Source organism: Eimeria tenella, genomic scaffold (genome assembly GCF_000499545.2).
Source record: "Eimeria tenella Houghton genomic scaffold, Eth_scaff39, whole genome shotgun sequence".
NCBI lineage: Eukaryota > Apicomplexa > Conoidasida > Eucoccidiorida > Eimeriidae > Eimeria > Eimeria tenella.
Window position 1 is genome coordinate 176250 of NW_013543318.1, and position 26687 is coordinate 202936.

At 49.2% G+C, this 26687-nt stretch overlaps 4 protein-coding genes across 4 annotated transcripts; 2 read left to right on the plus strand and 2 right to left on the minus strand.

The window, feature by feature from the left end:
- Positions 1-980: 980 nt before the first annotated feature.
- ETH_00007435 (uncharacterized protein) lies at positions 981-4942 on the minus strand (the record flags this gene model as incomplete). Its single annotated transcript, XM_013376676.1, has 3 exons — positions 981-1145; positions 1762-1897; positions 2040-4942. 3 exons carry the CDS (start codon positions 4940-4942, stop codon positions 981-983), a joined length of 3204 nt encoding a protein of 1067 aa, XP_013232130.1.
- A 1985-nt stretch (positions 4943-6927) lies between these two features.
- On the plus strand, positions 6928-9934 carry ETH_00007440 (uncharacterized protein; the record flags this gene model as incomplete). Its single annotated transcript, XM_013376677.1, has 5 exons — positions 6928-7480; positions 7642-8049; positions 8253-8794; positions 9026-9672; positions 9853-9934. 5 exons carry the CDS (start codon positions 6928-6930, stop codon positions 9932-9934), a joined length of 2232 nt encoding a protein of 743 aa, XP_013232131.1.
- A 2413-nt stretch (positions 9935-12347) lies between these two features.
- ETH_00007445 (transporter, putative) lies at positions 12348-17851 on the plus strand (the record flags this gene model as incomplete). The annotated part of the gene is made up of 16 exons (XM_013376678.1): positions 12348-12462; positions 12693-12817; positions 13068-13565; positions 13670-13793; positions 13974-14167; positions 14383-14536; positions 14673-14910; positions 15035-15140; positions 15294-15398; positions 15599-15688; positions 15834-15938; positions 16087-16210; positions 16345-16523; positions 16708-16942; positions 17155-17276; positions 17465-17851. The coding sequence occupies 16 exons, from the start codon at positions 12348-12350 to the stop codon at positions 17849-17851; spliced, it is 2901 nt and encodes a 966-aa protein (XP_013232132.1).
- A 1132-nt stretch (positions 17852-18983) lies between these two features.
- Positions 18984-20711, minus strand: ETH_00007450 (integral membrane protein, putative; the record flags this gene model as incomplete). The annotated part of the gene is made up of 6 exons (XM_013376679.1): positions 18984-19007; positions 19182-19283; positions 19463-19623; positions 19848-20041; positions 20176-20356; positions 20486-20711. The coding sequence occupies 6 exons, from the start codon at positions 20709-20711 to the stop codon at positions 18984-18986; spliced, it is 888 nt and encodes a 295-aa protein (XP_013232133.1).
- Positions 20712-26687: the final 5976 nt, after the last annotated feature.

The following is a 26687-nucleotide window of genomic DNA, read 5'->3' on the forward strand; positions in this document are numbered from 1 at the left end:
GTGTTTTCGAATATTTTTGTGTTGGGATCAGTGTCATCGTTCTGGTTTCCAGCTTTCGCCATTGTTGATCCATTGAACTTTCATAGACCAAAGTGGTCCGGCAATCGTATGCAAAACTCTCAAATATTGTAAATTCCAGCACAGCCTGCCGCATCTGGCTCACTAAGCAAGGGCAGATCCACATTCTTTGCTGCTGAATTGTAAACACGCAATGACAACATGACTACGCGCAGACTAATCGCCTTTTGGTGTATCATGTGGTTACTAAATCTTGCACTACACCGCTAAAAATCCAATCTATAGGTGCCTATACTTCTGCAGTTCTCAGATATCAAGAGTCTAGTTAATTAGTGTAAGCGGGTTTGCCGAAGCTTGTGGTGGGCTGAGAGGGTAGGCTAACGAAGGAACGATGGGTGAACACCCAGCTCTAAAGGGCAATAACTAAAACTCTAGCAAGCCTCCCAAACTTTGCCACTCTACAGACTGAAGCTCATTAAAAAAAGCCACATGGCATCAGTTGTCGGCAAAAATTGCTTCACTAATATGTTTTGCTTGTATATAAGCAGATCCCCAAAACGCCTCGTTTACGTGTGTTGAGGCGTCTGTGAGACTTTGTGCCTGCTTTGTGTTCATAACCGATGTACCAATTCGTATTTCATGGCGTTAGAGACAAAGTGTCATGTGGGCATCCATGCTGTTTACGACATTTTGTTGGTCTTCACCTAAGAGGCCAATCTGTGAGCCAACGTAATTGGTCAAGATTGCAGTTTTTCGTAAAGCTGAGAATACACTTGTTGGCTGCTAAGCCGACGAAAGTCAGAAACGTGCAACGTGTTTCAATGTGTGTCAGGCAACTTGATTTGCGATGCAAAAGTGGAGGCAGGAGAAAATTTGAAGTAAGAGAAGTGCATTGTCTTGGGTTAGATCTCTCTGCTGCAAGTTCGTGCCTTTAGATGGAAGACCGGCGAATTCCGGACTTACTAAGCTCTGTGTAAGTCAAACTCCCTGCAGGCTTCCCGTAAGGACTCGTACTCGTCAAGGATGCACTGCCGCAAAATAGCAGGATCCTCCACCACAAATTCGTCTGCTGAGACGCAGATGCTCACTGTTCCCCCGCAGGAGAAAGCCGAAATGCCCACACCCACCTGCATTACGACCACAGCAGCATACAGAGCAGATAAGGGGGGGAGTTACTGTGCTGCCACGTAGTCCCAAAGAGGAACATAGCTCCCAAACAGCAGCTCCCAAACATCTGCATCAGACACAGCAGGGTCTCATGCCACCACGCCAGTTCGCGCTTGCCTCTCCAGGCTGCGGAACGACGAAGTTCATGCCGTGCAGGCGGCTGCAATGGACATAGGGTAGCGAGGCCGGTCCAATGACGCTGCTAAAGATTACCGAGATCTGCGCACACCGCGAGCAGCCACGTCACTATGGACCGTTACCACCCTTAAACAATCAGGCGACATGTATTGGCCACTTTATCTGAGATAAAGCAAACTGAATTTGGAAATTGCATTTAATTAAAGGTACAATATGTGCGAGCCTAAAGGCCATGACCAACCACCAGTGCATCAGCACGCGAAATACCATAAGCTGCGGCAATGCCAGGAAGCACACTGTTCGTTCGCACTTGCTCAAAGTGAAACAGTCGTATTTTCTGGACTAGGACAAGCTAATTAGAGAATCAAATATGAGTACAATATAATATTCAATAAGCGCAACCTTACCATCATCCCCAAGAACAAATGCCATGCGTACCTTATGCGTTAGACGGAGAAAGTAAGCCATCAGCAAGTCGGGCCAAGTGGCGTAAAGCCAGCGTTCTAGGCACATGACCATCGGTAGGGCAAAGCTTCGCAATGACCGCCTTAGTGCCGCATGGACTCCACGCATTCTGGAATCATCATACGCAGAACATTCTCTGTGTACCGGAATATTAAAAGATAACTACTGACACCACAGAATCGATGTGTTGATCTTCACCCAGCGGGAGGCTTTTCTTTGAACAGGATAAGAAATTAAGGAAGAACGCTTGCCTCTCTAATGAGTTGCCCGCAGGGGTGATCGGCATTTGAATGACAAGGGACGCGAAGCGGTTCCGGAGATCCATCGCATCCTCATCACGCCGACGGAGGTTCACAGGCACTACAAAGTTTATTTGTTCCTTTCTGCGATTAGTACTCGGAGGTTGCGTTGCGGCCTTTGTGTCATCAGTTCCATTGGAATCTGTCCCGATTTTCGGCCGACTTGTGCAGCGATGATACCCTCCCACAATGCACGTAGCAAATATGTCGTTAAGAGTCAGTCGAACAGTTTTCATACCTTCCTGGGTACCGCTTGATGCTCTGGCGCATTTCGTAGTGACAGTGGCTTCTCCCTGGCCGTTCTGTTTCTCGGGTAGGTGGAGCTTCCCCTCAGAACTTTTAGAAGACCTAAAAATCCGGGGAAGCAATTTAGTCAAGCTGGAAAACGGAAAAACTGGCGGCTCAACAGTCGCCTCCTGGTGAGCCAGGACAACCTCAAGGCGGGTTTTAACGTCCTTCAGCTCCTTTAAAGGCAGACGGATGGGGCGGGCAATTCTTGTTTTGTGCGCACTGCCGCTCCGAGGAGCCTTTAGTAGTCCGTCATAACTCAGCAGCATAGCCATAGCTGCTCCATAAAATGGAAGCTGGAAAGCGAAACGGGCCGCCACTAACAGCCTCCAAAAGGCTGTATCAGGAACAGAGCAGACAGAGGCGGGTGGTTTCTGAGGGGCCACTGCTTGAACAGTGCCTGGGAATGTCAATGTTTCCTGCACCGGACGTGAGAGCTTCTCGTTCGCGTCGCTTGCCTCAGTTGAAGCCTTTTGCGAAGGACCTGATGCTGTCCACATAGTACTTGTACTGGCAGCGATTGCAGGGCTACCATTTTCAAGCGTCTTAACAGTGTCTTCTGTTTCATTTGTTTCTTCCAGGGGCCTCTGGCCATGGCATGTTTCCCCGCTGGCCTCAGCAGGAGCACTCTTATCTGACGGGGTTGGTTTGTCGTCTATTTCTTTGTGGGCCATGGGCTTCTCGATGATGGTACCCCCCGGGCTTGACGGCGCTGAACACAGGAAGTCCTTCAAAAACATGCGCGTTATGGATATCCCGTCCCCCACTACGTGGTGCATGCGGAACACGACCACACTTCCAATGCGTGCCTTCTCTAACGGATTGCTTGTAGGATCCGGCGGCACAATGACATTTTCTAGATACAGGAACTGCCAAAGGGGTTTCGTCGGGTCCAGAGGCTGCGAAAGCGCCCCATTGACCAAGCATATCACATCCGATTCGTCCATTAAACAATTGCAGTCTGCTGCAGATCTGCACGAACAAGAACACTTCAGTGGGTTACAACTATCCTGCATGCCTTCTCCGTCACCAAAGCACTGTTGGCGGAAGACGTCAATGGATTTCTTTGTAAAGCGCACAACCTGTTGCGTCACGTGGAAACCTGGCTGCCGAACCCAACAGTATCTCCCCATCACCCGATCAACTTTCGCGAGAAGCCGCGGGTGCAGAAACGCCGACAGTGGTAAATGGCTCAGCAAGTCATCACTCCTATTGCAGCTAGCTAAGCGCGCATATTCGTTTTTTGGCTTAAGGAGCTTCTGGGTCACAGCCATGCAGAGCTCTTGATATGTTAGTCTTTCACAGTAAGAGAAACCTGTTACCGCCATCCATGGCATGGAAAAGAAAAGCTTCTCTTGGCTCTCCAGCAAAGACAATATTTCAGTAGAGCTGCCTCGTTTACTAGCTTGCTGAGGGAGGGGGAGGCGAACTGCACCATCAGAAGCACTTATCTGCTTCGCTAAACGAGCCTCAAGGTCTTCAGAAAAAAAGATGGAATTGCGCCACCTTACAACAACAGCCCAAACATAGAATCGGACCCGGCGCGCTAAAAAGAGGACGATCAGAATTGGCCATAACAGGCAGTTCAGAACGCAGTAAAAGCAAAGGCTGAGGAAGCCCCACGCTGCCCAGACTAGTAAGGGATGTGCATAAGAACAACTGATCAGCATATCTTCCACAAAATTCACCATGGCCCAAAACGTGTGGGTGACGTTTGAAGGGCTTTGCAGCTGAAGCTTCTGTAGCTTGCTTTGCTTTGGAGACGACTGAGCCCTCGCAGCAGTGTCTCTAGATCGAGTTAGCATAGTGTCTTCTTGTTGGTGATGCCGCGCCTGGACACAATCAGTTCCTCGCAAGTTTTTGGTTTGGGTGTCGCCTGCCATACGTCTTCGACGGCTTGTGCTTGCGCTTCCTTGAGGCAGGGAACTTTTGCTTGCAGCGCAAGCATCGGCTTTCTCATGCGCAGCGGCACTTGGCTGTGATTTTCCGGCCCCAGTGAATAAGTACCTCCGCAACAAAAAGCACGCTCGACGGAGCTGAAGGCCAAAAAATTCGGCTATGCTCAAAAGTACATCCAAAGCCTTGTAAATGTATGACCTTCTGTAGTGAAGAAGGAAAGTATCTGGCCGTGGACTGCACTCGTGGCACAACAGAGCCCCCCCAAGCTCACCACAAGCAGCACAATATATACGGCGGCTCTTATCCGCGCTGGAGCTAATATCCTCAAGATTGTAGCCTGAACTTTGCCAGCGTATGCGCCCTGCAAGTGCCGTGTAGCTGTTTGAAGCGGCACTGCCTGCGGGTGAAGTCCCATTTGAGCGCGAAGGTGGTTCCGAAAGATCTTTGCTGCAGCGCTTTTTGTGCAGCTCTCTAGAACAGGGATGGCCATTCTTTATTTCACCATCGGATGCATCATGTGGCCGTGAATTGCACGCTCTCCCTTTTTGACGGGAACGAGCAGCAACTGGCGCGTTGCATTCAAATTCGCAAGCATCATTGCTGTTCTGTGGAGTGCAGTCACCGTTGACTTGTTCACCTCGGCCTCGTCGGAACACCTGCGGAAACATTTTTGTCTTGGCCCTGCTTAACCGAACACTGGGCTGGAATTGGATGAGTTAGCCTGACTTGTGACGCCACTGTTGTCCTCCTTTTCTCCGCCAAACGCTCTCGCTTCAAAAGCCGGCCAGGGCCAAGATTAAATGAAAACAGGAACGTTCTGGGAATGTAAAGCCAATTTTGCTGTAGAGCACACGGAAAAAGCAGAGGCCACCGTCTTTGCTATAAACCACTGGACAACATAGATTAACTCCCATAAATCAATCCCAACAATTAGGCGCATGAGATTTCTGGGACGGGCTGCCCATTGTCAAAACGCAGACGCTAGAGAAAAATCAGGAAAGATTCTTCTCATGCGATAATCGGTTTGTCGACCCTGCCAAACTCCAGCCTTGACCGCTGTGGGAGGGCACGGACTTAGCCTTCTGTATTTGACAACTCCAAAAATAATTTAAAGAAGACTTGTGCGGGAAAAGCGACAGAGTATACGTCGTGCAAGTTTTCAGGTCAAAGCTTGCTGAAACACAGGCGGCAAGACAGCGTCAAGCCAGCACAGTGTTGCCCCAAAGCTAGCGGGAGAGTCACAGCAGCGTTGTATTCCCAAATCTTCGTAGACGCACTTTTTTGAACTCGATAGAAGTAGGCCAATGTGCTATTTCTTTGCTTTTTGGCGGCAACGAGCATCAGAACCAGATGACCGCCGAACAAGTGACACCATGTCAGTGACAGTGAAACACTCAGTGTCTGGCCTCTCCCATATCCAATGCCAAGTCCCCGTACATGTGAAAACCATAATATGCCTGTATATCTTCATGTGCTTGATGATTAGGCAATTCCGCCGACAAGACAACTCTCGGACCCTCTTACCGCTCGCCTGGCCTTACGGCGTCAGAGCATACACACCACAGCTCTCCAGCCAGGGGCATATTATGCTCCGATGTCAAAATATAATGCTAAATTACTTGAGGTAAAGAGGAGTTTCTTCCTGGAAATGGGGCGCAGAGCTTCCTTATTCGGCAAAATTTGCTGCACATTTGAGCCTATGGCTAGAGTGGGCCCGGAAAATGCTGCCTTAATGAACAGAACCGTATCCTTCCGCTTCGCTGCGTTTTTTATTGAGCTCTTTGTTAGTCAATTGATAAGTAATCATGTTCCTGGGAAAGTTCTCCCAGCAAAGAGGCCTGTCATCCTCTTACTCTCCCTCTATTCTTGAAAATGTGATGCTCTAAACAGAAGCACAGTGCTACTAGCGCTCTTTGAGCACCACAGAATAGGCAAAAGCTTTATTCGTGGACTTTCTCTCGTTCAATCCCGTTGTCAGGGCACTGTGTGGGGTGAGCACAGTTGAGTAGGCTAGTGGCTTTTGCTGGCTCGTGGTGACCCACGTTTTGGACCTCTTTGTCTTACGTGGCAGAAGTCTATTAATTGGATCCAACGCCGAATAAAATTATAAACAAAAAATAGGGCTGCAAACAGGTTGAGTTGGAGTGACGCGTAATAAGCGTACTCAAAAAGTACCTAGAGCTACCTTTAGATGACCCACGGACTTCTTGATTTTTAGGTCAGCTGCATCGAGACGAAACCAAAGAAATCATTGACTTGTGTGCGTTTCACTTTCAAATATTTATAATGTGAACAAACAATTCCCCCTCTCGTTCCCAAGAAAAGGGACATTGGCCGCTTCCTGTCCCCGGGGGACCCCCAGCGGAGCCGCTCTAGAGATGTGGGGATATTGTCTTTCCCAGACTCAGTTTGAATTTTCACTGTAGTGTGATCAGAATAGAAGCTCTAATTTTCCGATTCCTTGACGCGCTTGTGGGGGTACTTTCCTCCTTACACACATTACCGGGCTGCGTCTGGTAGGTCCTGCAGAGAACCTCGTCTCCTGGGACACCACTGGGAAACTAAACTTTGTTTCAAACAGCTCAACGCATAACTTTCAAGAGATCATTCTGAGCCTTTCCAACGGGAACATTGTTACAGGAGACAAAGTGACATGCGGAAGGAACTGCCGGTAGGAACGCGAAATCGGAGAGACGATGCAGCAGGCAGCACACACTGCGTCGATGGCTCAAGAAAGGAAGAAAAGGATACGCAGGAAGGTGGTGGCATGCAGCCGCTACCCCTAGCGTTCCCAACAGCTTCATGGTCTTCTTATCATCCCAGCGACCTGGAGAGCAGCTACAGCGACAGCTCGTGCAAGTCGCTCCACTCTGGCACGTATTCACATACCAGCGGATCCACATATGAAGACCTCTCTCTAAGCCCCGACAATGATGGTTCTCCACGGCAGTCTACCATCCTCTCGCTGCGGGGTGCAGACACGAGGCAACTTCCCTACGGCAAAACTGCACAACTCAAGAACCGCTGCGCCTTTGGGAGGTACCCAAAACACTGGAGGCCCTGGAGACTTGGCTCATGCAGAGAAAATCAAACACCGGAGAGAGCTAATGCCATGCTCTATGTTGCACTGACAGATCCAGTTCTGTCGACATCAGTGTTGCTAGCTACAGACGGAAAAACGCCAAGAAGCCCCTCTGGGAAGGAAGGTGCGACCAAACAATTGACTCTCTTAAGTGCCGAGAACCCTTTTGATTTTTACAATATTAGTGTTAGCAAAGCAATGCTCTGAGTCTATGTGTAGCAGCAGCAGCGACTTAGAGGGACTTCCCATCGAATGTCTCGCTGCTGGGCTACTACATGTCCTCAGAGAGCGCCAAGGAGTCGACTGTCGTTTCCCTATCCACGCTTCTTGGGTTAGCGTGCATCCTCGCATTTGTGGCCTTTGCTCTTGGCTTCGCCATTGGGTGCTCTCTCGTGCGGCCGCGACCTTCAAGAGGAGCTGCCATCATAGCTGCATTCCCGCTAGCCAGCCGGCTTGCAGATTCGGGCAGGGAAACCGAAGACTTCTTTGCGTCTTCATTGTCCTCTCGTACAACTCAGTCCTTGGAGCACCTGATTAAAAATGAAAGAAAGCTTACTCACGACACTGACGAGACTCCTGCACGAGGCAATGTGGAGAAGACTCAAGAAGCAACGTCACGCAGCGCTGCGTTTCTCGTTCTGGAAGTGACTCAGACTCAACCAGAGGCCAAAGAGCCTGTGGCAGTTTTGAAAGGTGCTTTTAAACTATTGCTTCCACTTCATAGTGAAAGTGAGCACTCCACACAGAGGAACAAATTTCGTTGAACCCTCAAAAATATGTTGAGCCAGCACTATCCAGGTAAAAGCGCAGTAGCTGAAAAGTCTCGCAGCAGGAATGCACCAGTTGGTTTGCTCTGCCGAACTCCGATATCCTGTGCTGCCAAGGCTCGCATACAGGCTTCTTCGGCGGGACAGAGTCCGGCGTGTCTGTATTGGAATATATTCCTGCCCCGCTAGCTGGCAGGACAGCAGAAGAGTCATGCTTCACTCCACAGTCATTTGCTTCAGAGAGAGGAAATGCAAGTGTTTCCTCCCCATTCAAGCCAGCAAACATTGAGGATACTCCACCTTTAGAAAGTGGGAATTTCCTCTCGGGCACGAGTGAGGGCAACGTTTCCGCGAATGCTCCCATAGTGCCAACGAGAAATGAGTTTCTTACCGTTATGCCACACTTTACTGATGCAGCAGAAAGCCCAACTCATTCTGAGTCACTCGGACCCACATTTGCTTTGCTTACCCCAGCGCTTGATCGTGCCTGTGAATCGACGATTGAAGCAGGCTACCACAGTGTTGATCAGGCACTGCACGATTTGCCCCCGTTGGCAAGTGGGGCTTCGTCGAAGATGTTCTGGGGTTCCTTTCTGCCTCTTAGCGGAGATGCCATTTCGGGTATAGGGCAGGTAGGAGAAAAAAGTAGTGACAAACATGGCAGGCACGACGTAAACTGAAAGTCTGCGGCCCACGTGAGCTGAGTCGTTGTTAAGCTGGAGGATGGTGTCTGTACTAGCTAGCAGACTGCAAAACTACGAGCACCGGCGCTCCCCTACTATGTCATCTGCGTGGCGTGCACTGCTTTGTCCAGAGGCGAAGTGAGTGGAGAGCTTCCCAGACAAGCTTTGTCGCTGCAGCCCATCTGCGACCTTCAAAACTTATCATGCTTATTTCTGTAGGTTGGGCAAGCATCAACGCTGAAGGAAAATAAACCAAAAGGCGGTCGGTCCAACCCAGAGGAGATGATCGATATTGCTGGTCCAGTTCCTATGCCGTTTCTTGAGCCTTCACGGATAGCAAGCGGAAATGACTGGCGTTCAAGCACGGTGCCTGTCGGGGTATCGGGGAATCGGAAGCTCCTTTCCGTATTTCAACGTCTCTTCGGCTCCAGCCCTAGAGACAGGATGCTCAAAAGCAGTTCAACAAGCCCGATTATAGGAGCGCTAAGTGACAGCTCAACAGACGCAGAGGAAGGGTTAACAGGCAAATCATATGACGGTAGCAGCAGTGCTAACAATCCAGCAACGGAACCAAAGGGGCAGCCAAAACAACCTTCAGTAGGGGCAAATAGTGGCCCTTACCTGTTGTCCGTGGCATTCCATCCAATGGCCGACGCTCAGGGGAGCGGATTCAAAGCAAAGGAGCTCCTGATTAGTCTAAATCACGTTGTGACGTCTCATGAAATGTATGAAAACCTTATCCAGGACTGCCGCCTAGGTAGAGTGTACGTGCAGCTGAGCAGCGCACTTGCCTACTATACGCTGTTTTATTGGGACGACGTGGAGTACCACCGGTTCCTTCCATTTCCTTTGAGCTGTATGCTTAAGTACGAAGTGCAGTCCTGGCCATCTACTAGCTCCACCCACAATGTAAGTGCTCCATAGGGTGGAGGGCCGAACGAACAAGCCTAAAAGCAGATTCCTAGCTACGGCTGGGATCCGCAGGCCACGAAGATTCATCAGAAGCACCTGATTGATGGAGTAAAGCCTGCGCATTTTGTCTGCAGGGATACAGCGAGCTCCGCGGGCACTCCTAAACCGATAAAGTGGCACCGGCCTCCCGAAATTGCAGAGTCCACACTTCTTTGAACAGCCACTGCGGCTGATTACCCACTGCTGTGCAACGCCCAACGGGGCGCATCACAGCTCTGTTCATTACCGAAGCTGACGTACAACAGTGTCACAGAAGAGCCCGTATTTTCGTCTCCTTCCTTGTAGTTGTCTGCTCCATGTGTTTCGAGCTCGCCCACAGCGGACGAGCTGCCAAAAATTTTTTACGCCACTCCGAGAGTTCTTTGTGTACAATATTAGCCTTTCAGCAAAATATTAGAGGCACTGAGACAAGGAGCTTGTTGATCACCGTGGGGTCGTGGGGAAGAGAACTCTCGGCTACCCCCGAAAAGCAGGCAAACGTGCACAGAATCAAAGCGCGCGCCAACACCCTTCGAGATCTTTCCGTAGTTCCATATTTTTGCGTGCAGAGAATCGCTTCAGGTATAGAAGAGCTCGGCAACTAGTCGGAGAAAAATGCAGAACCTTCAAACCTCCCCAGAACTCGTAGAATATCGTGCTAGGGTAGAGTACGACCACCCTTACGAAGGTTGCAGCTGATTAATGCCACCTCGAGCCACAAAATACGGCCGGCAGGTGTTTGCTCTGTCTTCCACCTCCCATAAAAACGTGCCAACGGCCCTCTAAGAAGTTCACCCCATCTGTGAGGGATTCATGAAAGGTAACGGAGGCTGAAGCTGCGGTTAGAGTAAAACTGATGCTCATGCAGAAGACAACCGAAACACAGTTCAACTGAAGTAGGCCCCGTTACGACTGCACCATGACCAAATGTTCAGGATGGAACACTCTGGGAGCCACTAAGACTTCCGAACACTGACCGTCAACTGCTCTGCGAATACGCTCGAGGGCACTTCAATCAGACACCAGGATCGCCGCGTTTGGTCGATGTAGCGCTCGTTGGCCCTCTCTGCGTCTATAGCCATAAGAATATCATAGTTGCTACAACGTTGACTCCGTGTGCCAGATTGTCCGAATACGGCTTGGAAATCAGATGCAGCGGAGCATGCAAGCGCATCACGTAGCCAAAACAGCAAATAATCTAACGGGTATATGCAAACAGAGTTCGACTATTACTCAACAAGACGACCACACAGAGCATACGGCAGGCAAACGTTCTCCAATATTTGCGCCCTCCTACCTGTTTCCTGGACCTCATGGATCTAGGCTGTTCAACTGCATCTTTCGAAATTTACTCCTCTGTAAGAATACAGCGATGCAGTTAGTGGATTTATCTCTTCTGCAACGTAAGCCCCGGTGCCTCATTCGCTCTCAAACGCCAAAGCCCTGGCAGGGCCCCAGTCCCGCGACATAGCACAAGCTTACTACACATGAAGCAGGAAAGCAATTTAATTTCTTGAGGATATAATGTTGTTGCCCGTCCCATTTTTTCATCTCTGCAGGTACAAGGGCGACCTTAGGATTTGTCACGGTTGGACCGCTTCTTTGCCTCGTTTTGAATCTTTGGTTGGGATGACCGTCCTCCGCATAAGCGGCCAGTTTCCACGCGAATCTAGCCGGCTCGTGGAAAACTGTCACATCAAAATAAACAGCGCATGCTTGGGGTGCTAGGGCTGGCACCGAGTGGCGGAAGAGCCGAAAGGGTTTCCACGGCGGCTCCTTGAGTATGCACTCTAGGCGACTGTACAGTGGGATATTTACGGGGTCGGGCTGGCATCTCTTTCATGCCTCGGCACCTTATTTAGGGATTGTGTAACACTGCCTGGTATCTCATTGTACGGACACCTCAACAGCTGTGGATTACCGCGTGCTGTGATGGTGTTGTAATCTGTGCATCCCACGCGACTGACCAACAGCCATTTTTGGTGGATTTGAAAAGTCTACACTCGCAGCTACTCCGCTTGCATGGCAGTATCTGTAGCCGTATATGATCGGCCAGAAACGCATGCGTAAACACTGACAAAACATAGCCTTCACCGCCAATACTGCATTGGCGCCGAATCGCGTACGTCTGTAATCAAGGCAAAGATGCAAAGAATATTTAAGCGTTCCATTTCGAGCGCGCCAGTACCATCTGCCTGTGATAGAAAGACGTTTTGGGTCTAGAATTACATGGGACGGCAGCACCTGCAGCTGCATTTGAAACAGCTTGCCGGGGTCTGTGCTGGTTGCGCCTCTGCGCCTTCCTTTCTGCGACGGATGGGTCAGGACATAAACAACGACAATAGCTACTTCACCTCAGTACTCTGGCGTTGGAGCGGTGATCTGCACCAGCATACTCCGCAGCCCTGGGGAAGGGCTGTGTTGCCTTTGCTCCAGTCAGCTTCCTCTGTTCACCTTTGTCTCGTATTCTGGCGTATTGACATCAAGGTGTACACAAGGACATCTTTAGCTCTGAGAGCGCAGGATCCGGGGGCTCCCGCCTCGAGGCCACAGAAAGGGAGCCCAGGCGAGCGCTGGCTGTATGCTGAAAATGCGACGCCTCCGGACAAGTTTCAGCCGCCACTCGGCTGGAGATGTGGGCGTCAGTAATTTGGAGAAGGTGGCCTCCCTCCCCGTCCAGGCGGGAGAGCAAGGCGAAGGCAGTGGTACGCCACTTGCTGCCAACTCTCTGCCGTGTACAATCCTCGCTGAAACGTATACCTTCCTTTTTCTATCTCACTCATGCGTTCATTTGCATAGAACGCTTCACGGCATTTCGTCGTATTTGCCTTTCTTCTTTCTGTCCATGAGATTCGGCAGGGCTGCGCACGTGACTCATTTTGCACTAGAATTTAGGTGGCGGTGACTTTGCCAACGGTTTTTCTTTGTGTCTTAGGTGGGGAAGAAGTGGCGAAAGAACTGGCAGTAGCAGCGTCGGCAACGGACATGCCTCATGAACTGCGTCGACAGATGTACAATGAGGCGCATGCTTTCAAGCACTCCCCGCTTTTCACTCAGAAGGTAACGAGCGGCTATCGCTTCGTCGTATAGCTTCAATTTGTGTCACTCCTACTGTGTTATTTCGCTTGTTCGGCACTTTGCTCTCCTCCATAGAGTCCATGTCTTGCTGATGCCGCGTTGCTGGACTCCGAAACTAATTGAATCTGTTACTTCTTTTACAAGTAGCGGGTGGATCAGTCATTAATTTTATTCTTATACCGTCCCCTCCCTGCGAAAGTCCGGGGATAGCTCTGCTGGTGTTATTTCTCAGGTTCGCATGGAAAACAAGATGGATGAACACGAACTGCTACGTGTACAACTCGAGGCTTTGGACTACCAAGAGAAGCATGGAGTGTTGCTGACTGAAGGCGATTTCTATTACCGCTATCCACAATCCTTTGACCCCTCGGCAAGGCCGAAGCCAGACGGAGGGGATGCAGAGCCTGAATGGTCACCTCATAGAGAGCCAACTGTTGCAGATTCAGCCCTGCCAGCAGCGCAGCTCGCCGAAGGGCAAGCCGGCACTATTTATGGAGCGCAAGAAGGGGGTGAAACGCTCAGTCAGTGGCAGAGTTGGCTGCAGAGGCAGAGGAGACGCGGCTGGTATACTTCGACAACTCTAGTCTATTCAACGCTTTTTGGGGCTGTTGTCGGGGCTTCAAACTTCACCACTTACTGGCAGCAGTTACAAATCTGGCGCAGCTCTATGTTTTTTCTACCATACCTGCTTTTCCTCTTTACCGTTGGATTGCCAACCCTTCAGCTTGAGGTGGGTCAGGCGTGACCTCTCCAGCACAGCACATTCTGTTGTGGATGCTTTTTCCATTGTTGTTCGAAACAGCTCGCGGAAGGTGTGTTCTGTGCTTGTGTCAGCTTGTACTTGGAAACCTCCTTCGTGGCGCTGCTATCAAGCAAAACACGCAGCTGAACCGTTGGCTAGTAGGGCTAGGGCTTTTGCAGGTGTTGACATCAATATCGTTTGTCATCATTACTGCTGGTAAGTTTGTACTGATTGGCGGACGCAGCGAATGCATGTATGCCACGTTTTGCCTCTCATGTTTGCAGCACTGTGTACTGTGAAACTTTCCACATTGGCATAGTTCAGATTACGCTGTTTTTGAATGATGAAGCATTTGCTGAGCTCTCATACGCTTGGAGTACGGTTGGTTGTTCTCAGTTTTGAGCGGTCAGTTGTTGGTTTACTTCGTCTCCAGTTTTTCACGTCCTCAACCTTGGCAGGTCACAGTCAGCGACATGGAACTCTGTAACGGTTTCCATGGAAACAAAGCGGAGTGCAACGCAGCAGGCCATGGGGTTCTCTGCTCTTATGTCCCAGCCACCGAAGTCTGCATTGCCTCTCCTACGGGCAAGGTAAGGCTGCGTTTGTGGACAGCAAACGAACTGACAACCAGCCTTGCATTTATTGACAGTGTGCCTGGGGACTTGCAAGCTGGCGCGGTAAAATCCTGGCGTAGCGTTATATTCTTTCAATTGAAACGAGAAAAATTGCTTGTGGCTTTTGGTGCCACCAAACTATAATGGATTTAACGCCGGAAACAGTAACTTATGCTTGACGCTGCGTGCAGGCGACGTTGCACTATTTAGAGGAATTGCAGCCAGCAACGATTAACACAAGCCTGGATCCTGATGCGCTGCGACCCAAAGCGCTGGCGGCTTTAGCATTTGTGTGGCTCTATATCCTGGGATACATGTGGAGGGGATTGTTCAAGGCGGGATTCCGTGAGTCTCCCAGCTTGCGCACTGGTGCATCCAACTAGTAGTGAATGCTGCATGACGGACAGAGTTCCGCGGAGCTCCAATTTCTTTGCCCAAACTCTTATATAGAGATGGCATGCTGTTCCTTTTTTGCCCTCAGCTTCTGCACTGTTGATGATCGTAGCCATTGTCCTTTGCGCCACATTGGCCGTTGTATCGTTTATTGTTGGGACTGACGGCAGCGTGCATGTTGCATCGGCCATTTCGGCGACTTTCGACTGGCGGCCGCTAATCCAAGGGTTCTTTAATGCAGCATATTCCGCTTCGCTTGTTCGTTACATATGCCAGGATCTCTGTTTGGGCTGCTGCATTCTAGGCACAGTCTCGAGTTATACAAAGTAAGCCGCTTCTTTCTGGGCCCGTAGCAGCTTTTTCAGCTGCAGCAGAGTGCTTCTCACGCTTTTTTTTCAGAACGATCTATTATGGAGCTATTCTTACAATGCGAGCATTCGGGTGCTACAGGATTGGCTTCAACACATACCCAAGTGGTGTATTCACGTGCATTGTGGAGTTCCTCATGGCACTGGTTCCCTTTGTGTCTCTTCTGTCGATTGTCGGAAACCTTCAAGTACATTCTACGTCCCTAAACCACTGCAGTGCAGTATCAGCATATCTGGTTAACAAGTTATGCAGTACCGGGATTGCAGGGGGCCGCACCTTTCAGCGATGGATCATCACGTTCATAGATAACGGGACAACTTCAGGCTTGTGTGCCATACAGGCAGTTACCGACATTCCCCTTGCCGACATCATAAGGAAAACAGGCACAGCCCCCGCTTACTTCGTCGTTTTTCCTGCTGCCTTTGAAAAAGTGTCCTCTCCCTACGTATGTTGGACACAGCTGGCTGTCGCTTGAGTAGTTTTCCCAATCCCTCGTTTCCAGTGTGGCTCTAGGCATAGTAGGCCACGCGCTAGTTGCCGCCTCACATTGCTGCTTATTCCAGCAGCTCGCAACTGAAGGCCTGGACGTTAGATACGTGGTCGCTAAAGTGTTTTCTGACTTGATTTCGAGCTCTTTGTCTGCAGCTTTTCGGCCTGTTCTTCTACGGAGGCGTTTTCTTAATAAATACGCAAGTTGCGGCTATTGCGATTCATTCCGTCTTCAACGCCGTTCTGGTATGTCTCATTCAAACAGTCCTATTATTATGCATGTGTTCTTCAGTCCAAAGACTTGACAAGGCTCTCGGTGATTTAGACTGTCACATCTGACGCAAGTTAATTCACCAAACAAGATCTGCACCTGACTGTGCGACTTCTGTAGGAATCTCGCGTAATCAACCATTCGTGGCGAAGGCTCACGAGCACGGTGATTGTTATCATCTGCTATTGTATCTCTCTACCATTCTGTGCAAACAACCAACAAGTTGTAAGAGTGCCAGTTACTATTCCAAATTGGCCGCGCTTCCCAGTTGAGGGCCCTACAGTCGGTTATTCCGCCTGAAACGAGGGCATTAGAGCAGCTTCTTCAGTAATGCGTTGAGCTTTGCGTTTCTGTTTCTTTCTTTGGAATGCAGAGGCTTGAGTATGCTTGTTATATCATAGAGTGGCTGCTGGTTCCGATGTCTGTTTTCTGCACAACTTTCTATGTGGGATGGGTGATGGGTTTCCAGCGACAAGCAAGGATTGTGGGTCTTAAGGGTGAGTTGGGATTAGAAAAGCACACCGTGGTTGCTTGCTAGGCAGTTCAAGGTCAAGCAATATAGGTGCTGCACAGTGCTACCTTTTCCATGCCTAAGATTTAAGGTCCTTCTTGTGGATTTGCTGTTTCGCAGCCTGTATTCTTTTTGGGGGGCTGTGCTTCATTGTAGGAGCCTGCTACATCATTGCAGTATTCTGTTGCCAAGATGGCATCTTTCTACCGATCTGGGTTATGGTATTCGTCAACGCTGTAATTGCCGTCGGTGTGGCCTTATTTATAAGGGACCCAGACGCACAGGCGAAAACCTTCAAGGTACTTCTTCACTAGAGTTTCAACCAAATTAGTATTGCTTTTGTTTCTGTTACCCCTCCTCACATTTTGAATCGATCACCGCAGATCTCTCAATGCCGTGTCCCATCGACAGTTTCCGCGAGCTTTACAACCTACACGCTTTATGCGTATGTTGTTTGCAAATATGCTCTTCCTGTGCTTTTAGGAGCGCTTCCTGGCGTTGTATTTGGGTGGAGTGCGAGATCTGTGCAACGAAATCTCGCGAGTCACTCTATTTTTCCCGCAACACAAAATGGCTGGCACCTCCGTCATTGGTATCCTCCCCACGCTATTTTGTGGCTGTTTGACGAGGCCGTTCTTTATCTTCCGCCCGTCAACGTACTGGTGTGTATGCATCAAGCACTTGGTACCTTTTGTCATGCTTGTGTCGATTTCTGACGGTAAGAAGCAAATTACTGCTTCGGGCAGCTCAGGAGATCGTTCCGCGTAGGAGAACAGTTGGCCACAATATGAGCACGATCTGTGCTTCAAAGCGTCACCGTTAACCATGTAGTTGGGTTACAATAACGCAGATTTTACCGCACCTTGAAGTGCGTGTTTACTGCAACGCATTTTTCGTTGCGCTTTCGTTTTGGTGTTGTTCGCTCTGCAGCATCGCACCGTTTTGACTTGCAGTGGGAGTCGATGAAGCGGTCGCCCAGTATGAGGAATTTGGGTGCAGCTTTGCTGGCGATGGCAGCTGCTTTCCTCATACTAACGCCACTTATTCCGAAGGTTAGTATGTAGGATGATACACTTACTTCGCTGCATTCCGCTGCACATTTCCTGCTCGTTTGCATTTCTCATGCGTTGATGGAGCGCTTACCTCGTGTCTACAGTCGTGCTTTCCACCAAGCGAGCCAACGCGGTCAATGTATATTGGCAGGGTGGATTTGAGTGAATGCGAGTGGTGCGCGATATAGGTCCGCGACTGGGTGAGGCCGGTGTCGGAGGACTACATGTCTACTCTAGCATTTCCAAGCCACCCGTTTGTGCCCTGGCGCCGAATGTCTCTATTCACACTGATGCCCGCACTATTTCGCGAACACTTGGCGCGCTCAAAAGAGCCATCGGCAAGCGTCAAAAGCCTCGTGCTCGAATACAAGAAACAAAGGCTGCCATATATGGCGTCTTTCCCTCCTGAAGGCGGAGTAGGACCCTCGGAAGCGGAGGGTGTTTCGCAGCAGCCGAGGCGCCTTGATCGGAGCTTAGATATCCAATCTAGGCTGCCGCAGAGCCAGCAGATGTCCTTTATCAGTAGAGCGTCGGACGACAGTGAGGCGGCTCCGCAGAGAGTGCATACGTCGTAGTAATGCAAACCCAAATAGCATATATCAACTTAAACTCGGATACGCTCTTTTGCGGTCTCCTCGAGCCGGTGTTGTATTGAGCTAGAGGAACTCTTCACTCTAGAGCTGCAATGTTCTGCGTGTGGCTTGCCAGAGAAATCGTAAGGCGTGGGTACACGCTTGGTGCGACGGTATTTTCCTTGGAGTAATTTCATCTAGGGTAAGCTTTTGCGACGGAGCGGGTGTTTATTCGCATTCTCAGTCTTCGCAGTGCCAATGCTCGCTGAAGCGAGTCCTGCATGCACCGTGGCAAGCACCTGGGGTGGGTGAGCTTCGCTGTCGTGCATCCGTTGATACGCATTCAGCATCACGCTGGAGTATGGGTGGAGTTTCCGCCGTGTACCAAAATCACGTTTGTTCCACACAGCCTCCACCAGTAGACTGCCTCACCACAACTTGTGTTTGAAGTCGCTGGTGGAGACTGCACACCCGCTGAAGCGTATTAGTGGGGCGTATCAGCAAAGAAAGGCTGTAATACGCTTCGACTGGGAAATTCGTTTTTTACTTCTGACATTCTAGATATTGGTCATTCAAGCATGCGTGCATACCATACACACTTGTCTTGAGATAAGGGAACCAACTACCCGTGGAGATGTGGCTGTTGTTTAGCGACGAGCTTTGCATACACTCTGGAGAAAGCCCGTGGAGAGCCCCACTAGCTTCTCCGGCAGTGAGGCCAATTCTATGTAACCAATTATGTATTCTGTCGATTTGGCGAATTATGCCTAATTACTTACGAAACTAGAGATACTTCCAGCATAATTGATTAGAACAAGCAGAATTTTGTGCACACAGCTTCTTTGCTCTTAAAAGGAAGCAAGCTGCTGTGCAACTGCGCACTATAGGGAGATTCTGGTGACATTCGTCGTCCCCGATATCTCATGTAGGTGGATTTCCGCTCTCAGCCGGCCATGAAGCCTCTTGGTACATTTTGAGGCAATACACGCCCGCGGAGAGCTAGATGCCCACAAAAAAGCAAGCAGCGCAGTCTCAGCCATGTTTAACGAGACGGCCAGCATTGTCAATTATACAGGCCGCTCCGTCGAGTCAGGTGGTATGTTCACCACCCAGTATAGCTGGATTATAACGCTTCCTATAACGTTCCAGCAACAACACCCTGCGAAAACCCCTCACGAATAAAATAGGCAGGCGAAGGAATTTGGGACTCAAATCCGTGCCATCAAGGACCACAGATGGCAACTGGAAAGCACTTCGGTGTGCAGCAACGTTCAGCAAGAAGCGCAGCCAATACAAATGATGCGAGCCTACAGGTGATTTCTACTTAGCTCACTTCTAAAGCTGCCCCAACAGTATATGCCACGGTGCCCGCGCAGGTTCCATTAATGATCATCAGAAGCCCTGACTTTAATGAACTCTGGTTGACGAAGCGGCCCTGCAAAGCTCCATATGCACAAAACAGGCATGCTTAGCATCGTACGGCTGCTGCAGCGGAGCCGTGCACTAACACAGCGGGTGCTGTGACCGTTTGAAATCGGCGTCGTGGTAGAGACAGCTTTATGCTCTACTATCCCTGATACGCTGCGAAACATTTCATTAAAACTTAGTGCTCGCCTTGAAGAATCCAAGAATGAACAGCGCGATGCCAGACACAACGCACGCCATGGCAAATGCCAAGTGGCCATCTGTGCTCGTTCCTGACAGCGTCAGCCAAGCAACGAAGCCGGCCAGTGGAAGTAACCCGAAGATCGAAAAGGAAGCGAACATGACCGCGCCTGTGGACCATAATTCACACAAATGTACGTCAGCAAGCTAAGCTCACTTCGCTTTTGTAGCATTCTATGCGTGAAGATGGGTGACGACTCTCAAAAGATGGCACATTGTAGATGACTGCAACTACATGTGTCTATTTTGTTTCACAGGCAGCACCCTTTAAGCACGACTTCAATGGTTTCGGAAACAGCACGACCTGGAGAATGGCAATCACTCGTGACCTAACCTCTTCGTAGGGGACTGGGGCCCTCTGTTGCCATGAGTCCCAATTCTTCCACCATCATATGCCGGACGAAGAACTCCCTGTACTTGAATGTGATATTTACGAGGGAATCCGCATCTTCCTCTGTAAAGCCATAGCGGTCTCTATAAATCTCAATCATTTCTTGCTTTTCCTCATCGGGACAGTTTTCTATTTCCCTGTGGCAACGCGTAATTACAGCAGAATCACTGGCATGAACAGCTGCACGACTGCGAACGCCAATGTGCGAAGAACGCTCTAGCATCTCAGGGCTCCCATTTGTACGCGGTTGCTGTGAGACTTAGCAGCCTACCATTCCTCTCTGTCCCTTTCGCTCTTGACAAAATCGTCTTCTGCTGCAGAGCTCACGAACTCTCCGAAACCCATACTAATCGCGTCCGCCAGAAGATTTCCAATGCCAATGATAACGACTTTCGACGGATGTAGATTGGCGCCAACGCATCCAGCAACAATAGCGAATATCGTGACAATGCCTGCAGTCATATTCTCTTAAAAAACAACTCTGACGTCTATCCGGCCAACATAGGGCGTGTAGCGGCTTCATGCCAGGACACCGAAGAACGGAGGCGTGAAATAGCGTCAGTGGCGTCCATGAAACTCACCATCAAGACCACCAAATACAATGGCTTTCAAGTAGTCTGAAGACGTTTTCTTATGTGCCTCCGTGTGAACGCCAGAGAGTTCGCCGTAGTCGCCGGGATTTTGGCTGTGGTGGTGGTTGTGCTGATGAGCAGCCCTGATATACATAGCATAGAACCGCGTTTGCAAAGCGTTAGTTGTGGCAGAGTAAACATCCCTTCTTTCCTCATCTCCCATTAGCTGAGCCATACTACGCGAAATTAAAAGGCGTAGGGTAGTGGGACAAGCCCCCTCGCCAGAGTTGAGAGCCCTCTGCTTGCCTCGTAGCATCAATGTCTCGTGTTCGGAAGGCCATGCGCGCTTTCTGGAGATCCCTGTAAGGAACACCGCCGCCTCCTGCACAGCAGGCCGGCGGCCGTGTTGCGAAATTGGTGACCTCAGTGGCCCCAGCATCCTCCAAGAGTGGTAGTGATTTCTCCTGCTGCATAGTTCCAACTGAAGCCGCCTCCCCTAGCTGCCGCGATGACGGAGTGGTGTTGACCTCCGCGACACTCCTATCACAAATAGTTGTATTGGAGTGTTGTTTGGAGTTGCCAATAGTAACATACACACAAAAGGGACGGCCTTCTGCGCCCTCGCGAGTCGAGCCCCTCGAGTCGCACCGCGAAGCTTCGCCTACGAGAGCCACAGCTAATGTGCTAGCCCTCTCAGTCTCAACTCATGCTTGTAGCTACACTCAGTCGCAGACACAAATGGCATTCAGTTGTACACAGCGTCGACTGCGCAGCGCACAACTCAACAGCGGGATTGGCCGGAATTGCCGTCGCAAATATGACCGACTTTTAAACCAGTCGAAAGTTCGCTTTGAAAGAAAGTATTAATCGACAACAGAGAGACTTTTGTATTGCTGCTTGACGGTGCACAGCGGGCCATCAAATCAAGAGCGATCTAGCCCATACTGCTCAGCCCCACAAACGACATGTACCAATCACCAGTTGAATATTAACGCGGCTTATAGTCTCTATTTCGCTGTAAAATAGTGAAACGTTAATTTTAAGTGAGGTACTGTGATTGATATCTTAGTATTATAGCGAACAACACCGGGGTTAATGATGGCACAGAATAGGCCCGGTCACTCCCTGCCGGTCACTCTCGCCGCAGATGCTGGCAGGCCTGCAGAGTTTTACACTGGGTTTTGGTCACTTCATACCCATGCAAATTTGGTGGATACCTGATAGTTTTGCCTGCCAGAACTGCTTTCAACATCAGTCGCACACACCGGACTCTTCCAGGAGCCGTCAATTCTAGGAAGCATGATTTTGTGGAACGCTCTATCGGGAGCCGCATGTCGGTGATTGCTGGAAAGATTTGATTTGCAAGAGGAGTCAGAAAATTCCATGGATATAAAAAAGACCTAGGCCATATGTGACTACTCTGAGTAGGACTTGGGGCGGCTCCCAATACTACCTTTAAAATTTTCTCCTTCAAAGCGGGGCTCGTCTTGGATATTCTGCGGGTTTCGTACTATAATCTTATCCATTTGCTAGTGCAGATGCTGCGCTCCTCTTAAGCGGTTTTGATGTTTTTCTGAGTCTCCACAAGTTGGTTTTCACTTAATTATGCGTCGTCTCTCGCCTTTAGGCTCAGTGGCTATCAGTAAAATGGGCTTCAGTCTGCGTAGTGTCGTTTGATGAAGTCCTATCTTGAAGCTATAACCTAGAATGCCCTCTTCATCCAGTTTATCGTATGAACTTTGTAGGTTCCTTAGTGGTATTTAAAAATTTTTGGCCTTTTTCTCCCCCGTTACGAACGGGTTTTCCAGTGACCTTAAACGCAGTATATTCAGCTGGATAATCTCAAGCCTGACTACTGCTGAGTATCTGAGCGCCTTAGTGAATGTCTCCTGTGATACATGTGGCGTTCGTTTCTATATGGAAGCTCTTCGTGGCTATGCACACTACCAAATACAGCCCAAGTTGTTTTGTGCAACTGTACACAACAGCCACGATGTGGGCTTCATGGTCATATGATTCAGATAGTTTAGATTGATTCAGTGAAATAAAAGGGATTGACGTGCAAAGTGCCTTGGTAGTTGGGCAATCAGACCCTTTGTACCCTGCTGCTAGACTCAAAGTCTGAGCTTTCTAACGGGCCTTGGAGGTGCACTGCGCAACGAGCGCACGGAGGAAGAAGAATAAGGAAAGACAGATGCATGCCTCCGGTAATTGGGCCTGAAGTGATGCCTTTTGAATCCTTTTAATGCTTCATGGTATGCATAGTGAGTAGGGATGATACTGTGCATCAAGGGCGGCAGGGATACGGAAGAGCCAAGCTGGGCGTAGCTCACTGCAGCTAGTGACCTCAGCGAGAGTGTGTATCAAGGAGACTCGGCATTTCATAGCTCCGCCGAGCCTCAAACACAGCTAGTTACTCACTCAGAATCACCCCAGATCTATTTATGCAACGTTTGAGCTCTGTTCACGCTAAGATAAATATGCAGAAGTTTTGATCCAGGTTTTGGGCGTCGCCCAAAGTGTGATACCTCCAGCCATTTCCGTCAGTGCCTACTTGCTTAAATGGGGGTTTGCCCCATTTACGCGAAAAGACTCTCGTTTTCTCCTTGGCAGTGCATACCAGATGTCCCACAATTTTACAAGCATAAGCATACTTAGGGTGCAAAGTTGCCCGATCAGACTAGGCTTCAGAACCTCTTGATTGTCCTGGATCTGTATTTCCCTCTTTTACTCGTTGAAAGCTGGAAAAAGTCATAAGAGCCTCATTGTTCTGATCGAGTTGCTCAATTTCATTGGCAGAGCGCACAGATCGCATGAAAAACTAGGGTTTGTTGGCAAAGCTATACGCATATTCAAGGCACAAGGAGACTACTGATGGCTTGAAAGAAACTGAATGAAATATCTCATCACCAAAAGCACAGGATATAAGTTACGCAGAACTAGTAGAGGGAGCGTTCTCTTAGCGAGTAAAGAGATGAGTAGAAGGAGACGTTCTCATCACAGCCGCAAATGGAGTTAGAAAAGGCATATGTACAACTATCAAAACCACGCACAGGACCAGCGGCGAGTTGGCAAGACGTTTTACACCTGTAGGCTTAGTGGCAATTTAATTAGTAAATACAAAGCAGGCGCATGAATGCAGAAAATAAACAAGGTAATAGAAATGCTGCAGTAAATTCGGAAAACAAATAGCCTATGCAAGGCATAAAGCTCTCACTACTAGACGTAAATTGACACTGGTTTGACACGGCGAGTAAAGGACATTAGTGGAAATGTAGCGCTTCAGACAGAGCGGGGACTATTGGAAGGGTATATATTTGATTTAGCATTGGCAGTGATCAATGAGCTTTTGAAAGGAAGATGCTGACATCCCTGCCGCTGGGCCATGGCTGGCCTGAGCCTGATCCTCAGCTTAGAGTTGCGGCGACCTGTGCGCCGCTGCAAGATTCTCCAGGCCAAGGCGCAGCTTTAGTTGAAATGATTAAACTGATCATCTTTTAGGCTCGAGCCATTGAAGCCTGCTTTGGGGGGTTAAACTGTAGTGAACTGGGCTCAGCTCCGCTTCTACGTGCTTCCCCTAGTGTAGAAACATAGGCTCATACTTATTATTGATAATTAAAGACACTACTAAGGTTTAAGAATGGCCCGAAAAGCATTATTGCGTTTCCTTCGTTTCAAGGGTACATTTATTTTCCACCAATGTTCTTCCTTCACCACCTGGACGTGCATCGCACTGCAGCTTCTGTTCTGCTTACCGGCCCAAAGGCATGAGTGTAACTGCAGAGTACACCGGGCATTGTCACCAGAGGTTAAATCCCTTTGGATTTGTATTGCTTAAGCTAATTACTTCAAATCACACATTCTGAATTATAGCCCTGATGGGCATTTATGCACTGCGTTGCAGTGATGCGCACTACAAAATGGGTATCAGGCGAATTTGAAGGAGAAATCGTGACGACCGACTTTTCTCGGCATGACGGTGAAGATAAATGACGAGAGATAGGCATCTGCTGACATTTGCTGCAATGCGCTAAGCCCGTTCTCCCAAATGTGGAGGCTGCGAGAGTTGTTCGGGGAGTGCTACAGAATAATACGAAGATTCGATAGCTCCAGAATGTCCGACGCTTACAATGCCCGATTTACCAACCCTAGCCAAGCCTGTTGCCTCCCTTACAAACAGTGGTATGGGATTTGAATGCTACCCTCAGCACAATAGAGCGTTTTGAACGCTCAAATATAGAGTCACATTATTTTACTGTACACGTCCCGGATCCCAGTGATTACGTTGCGCTGAAAAGTGATATTTCATGCGTGGCTGTTGCTGCGGCGCTAGATTTGAAGCACGAACCCGCCGGTTCGCTCAGTCTGAAATATAGTACAGGTGTTCTGCTCCACAGCAAGAGCTACTGGTAGTCCTGCGTGGCCTTAGTGGTGGCGTATGCTCCAGGCATCAGAAAGAGCGACAAGTTTCACAAAACGTCCATTTACTAATATCGTATTAGGTTTGTACTGTGTACTCTTTGAACATTTTACGCCTATATAATGCATCGCTCACTTGATGGTTGACTTTGCCGAGTGTCACAGGTTTCCCAGTTAGCTATTATCATGCGAAGATTCCCATTTTGTTTAAAGGATTTATAAGGCTATTGCCGCAGAGATCTTTCCACGGCCTACACCACTGAATACTGCGAAGACTGGAGGCATCCACTGGATGATAAAAGTTGCCTGTAATTGTATACATATGAAGGAAATCCAATCGAATGATCCAGCTCGGAGTAGTGCGTTTATTTAGAGCGTATAATTTAATAAAATTGAGCTGAGTCAAGGCAGAGCTGCCGAGACGTGGAATCTACTGCGAGATTGCCGAAAATTTTTTCCGAACGGGAACCAAGGAAACAAGCGCTTTCCAAGGTCCTAAAAGCCACAAAAGCCGCAATTTTTCTGGCTGTTCAAGAAACAGTTGACGAGTAAGCAGCTAACCGTCTCTGGCCACTTAGCATGCCAGTTTTAGGTGACCCAGGTACTCTCCTTATGCGACCAATTGAAGGTGACACCTCCCCTTCTCATGCTGGATGTCTCCTCTTCTAGATACACTGTGTAGTCTGCATCGATTGCAAGACAGTGGCGGCAGAGCTCAATATAGAAGACACAGCCTTGTTTCTGCGTATGCGAATGAGCCTCCTACAGTCACAGCATGCACCCGCTGCTGACAGCCTTTAGCTTGTCATCTTAAATGCTTGCTGCCGAAATGCAGCGTTTCTTCGCTCTCAAGATGCTGTAGAGCTTGTTCTGGGCATTTCGATTAAGTGGGGGCAAATCCTTATACCTTTAACGGCTCTTGCCTGTACTGGAGCCGCCTTGTTTTTTCCCCGAATATTACCGCAATGCTCCCCAGGTCAGCAGCAGCACCGCCCCTCTTACACGGGTGGGGAGAACTTTTCCCTAGACTGCGGCTTTGATAGCAGTCTTTGTTTCCTTTTGGACATCAAACGGTCCTAATGCCGCCTTTGTAACGGCTTTTGCTTAGCAGTGATTGACTGAAGTGACTGCAGCCTAGTTTAACTGGCACCTCCAGCCGTCCAGCGAGCCGTTTCCGTTGCACCCAACGCTCCAGTGTACTTTGGCTTCGTTACATGAATAACTGAAATACGGAGATGAAAAACCGTCAAGCTGACGCTAGACGAAGCTTAGCTCTAGCGCTAGAACCGTGAAAACGGGGGTCCAGTTCCCAGGATATTGTGCTCCAAAGTCGCACACACCTATCAAGACGGACAAAGCTATCATCAAAATACCCGTTCATGATCTCTCGTCAACTTATGCGGTGCCATAAGGGATCATACGAGCTAGTTGTTTTACATTCACGGTATGGGATTGGTGTACATAAGCTTAAGAATTCATTAGCGCTACATTGACAGTAGCTGCTTGCTTTATACCAATTTTTTGACGCTCATAACTTTCACTAATATTGAATTGCCAAATAAATTGCAAACTTATGTATATGCCAGAGCCAAAATAGATGCAAGTGGAATTGTGCAGCACACTGGCGACGAATTAATTCGCCGGAGTAGAGAAAAATCATAGCGCTAGTACAGCAACTCCTCTACCACTGCTTCTCTTTGTTGAGAAAGAAACGTACTGGCGACACTTACTATTAATCCACAGCAAGAGTGGCCATAATTCTACGCAGGACGTGCACAGTAGCCAGTGAGGG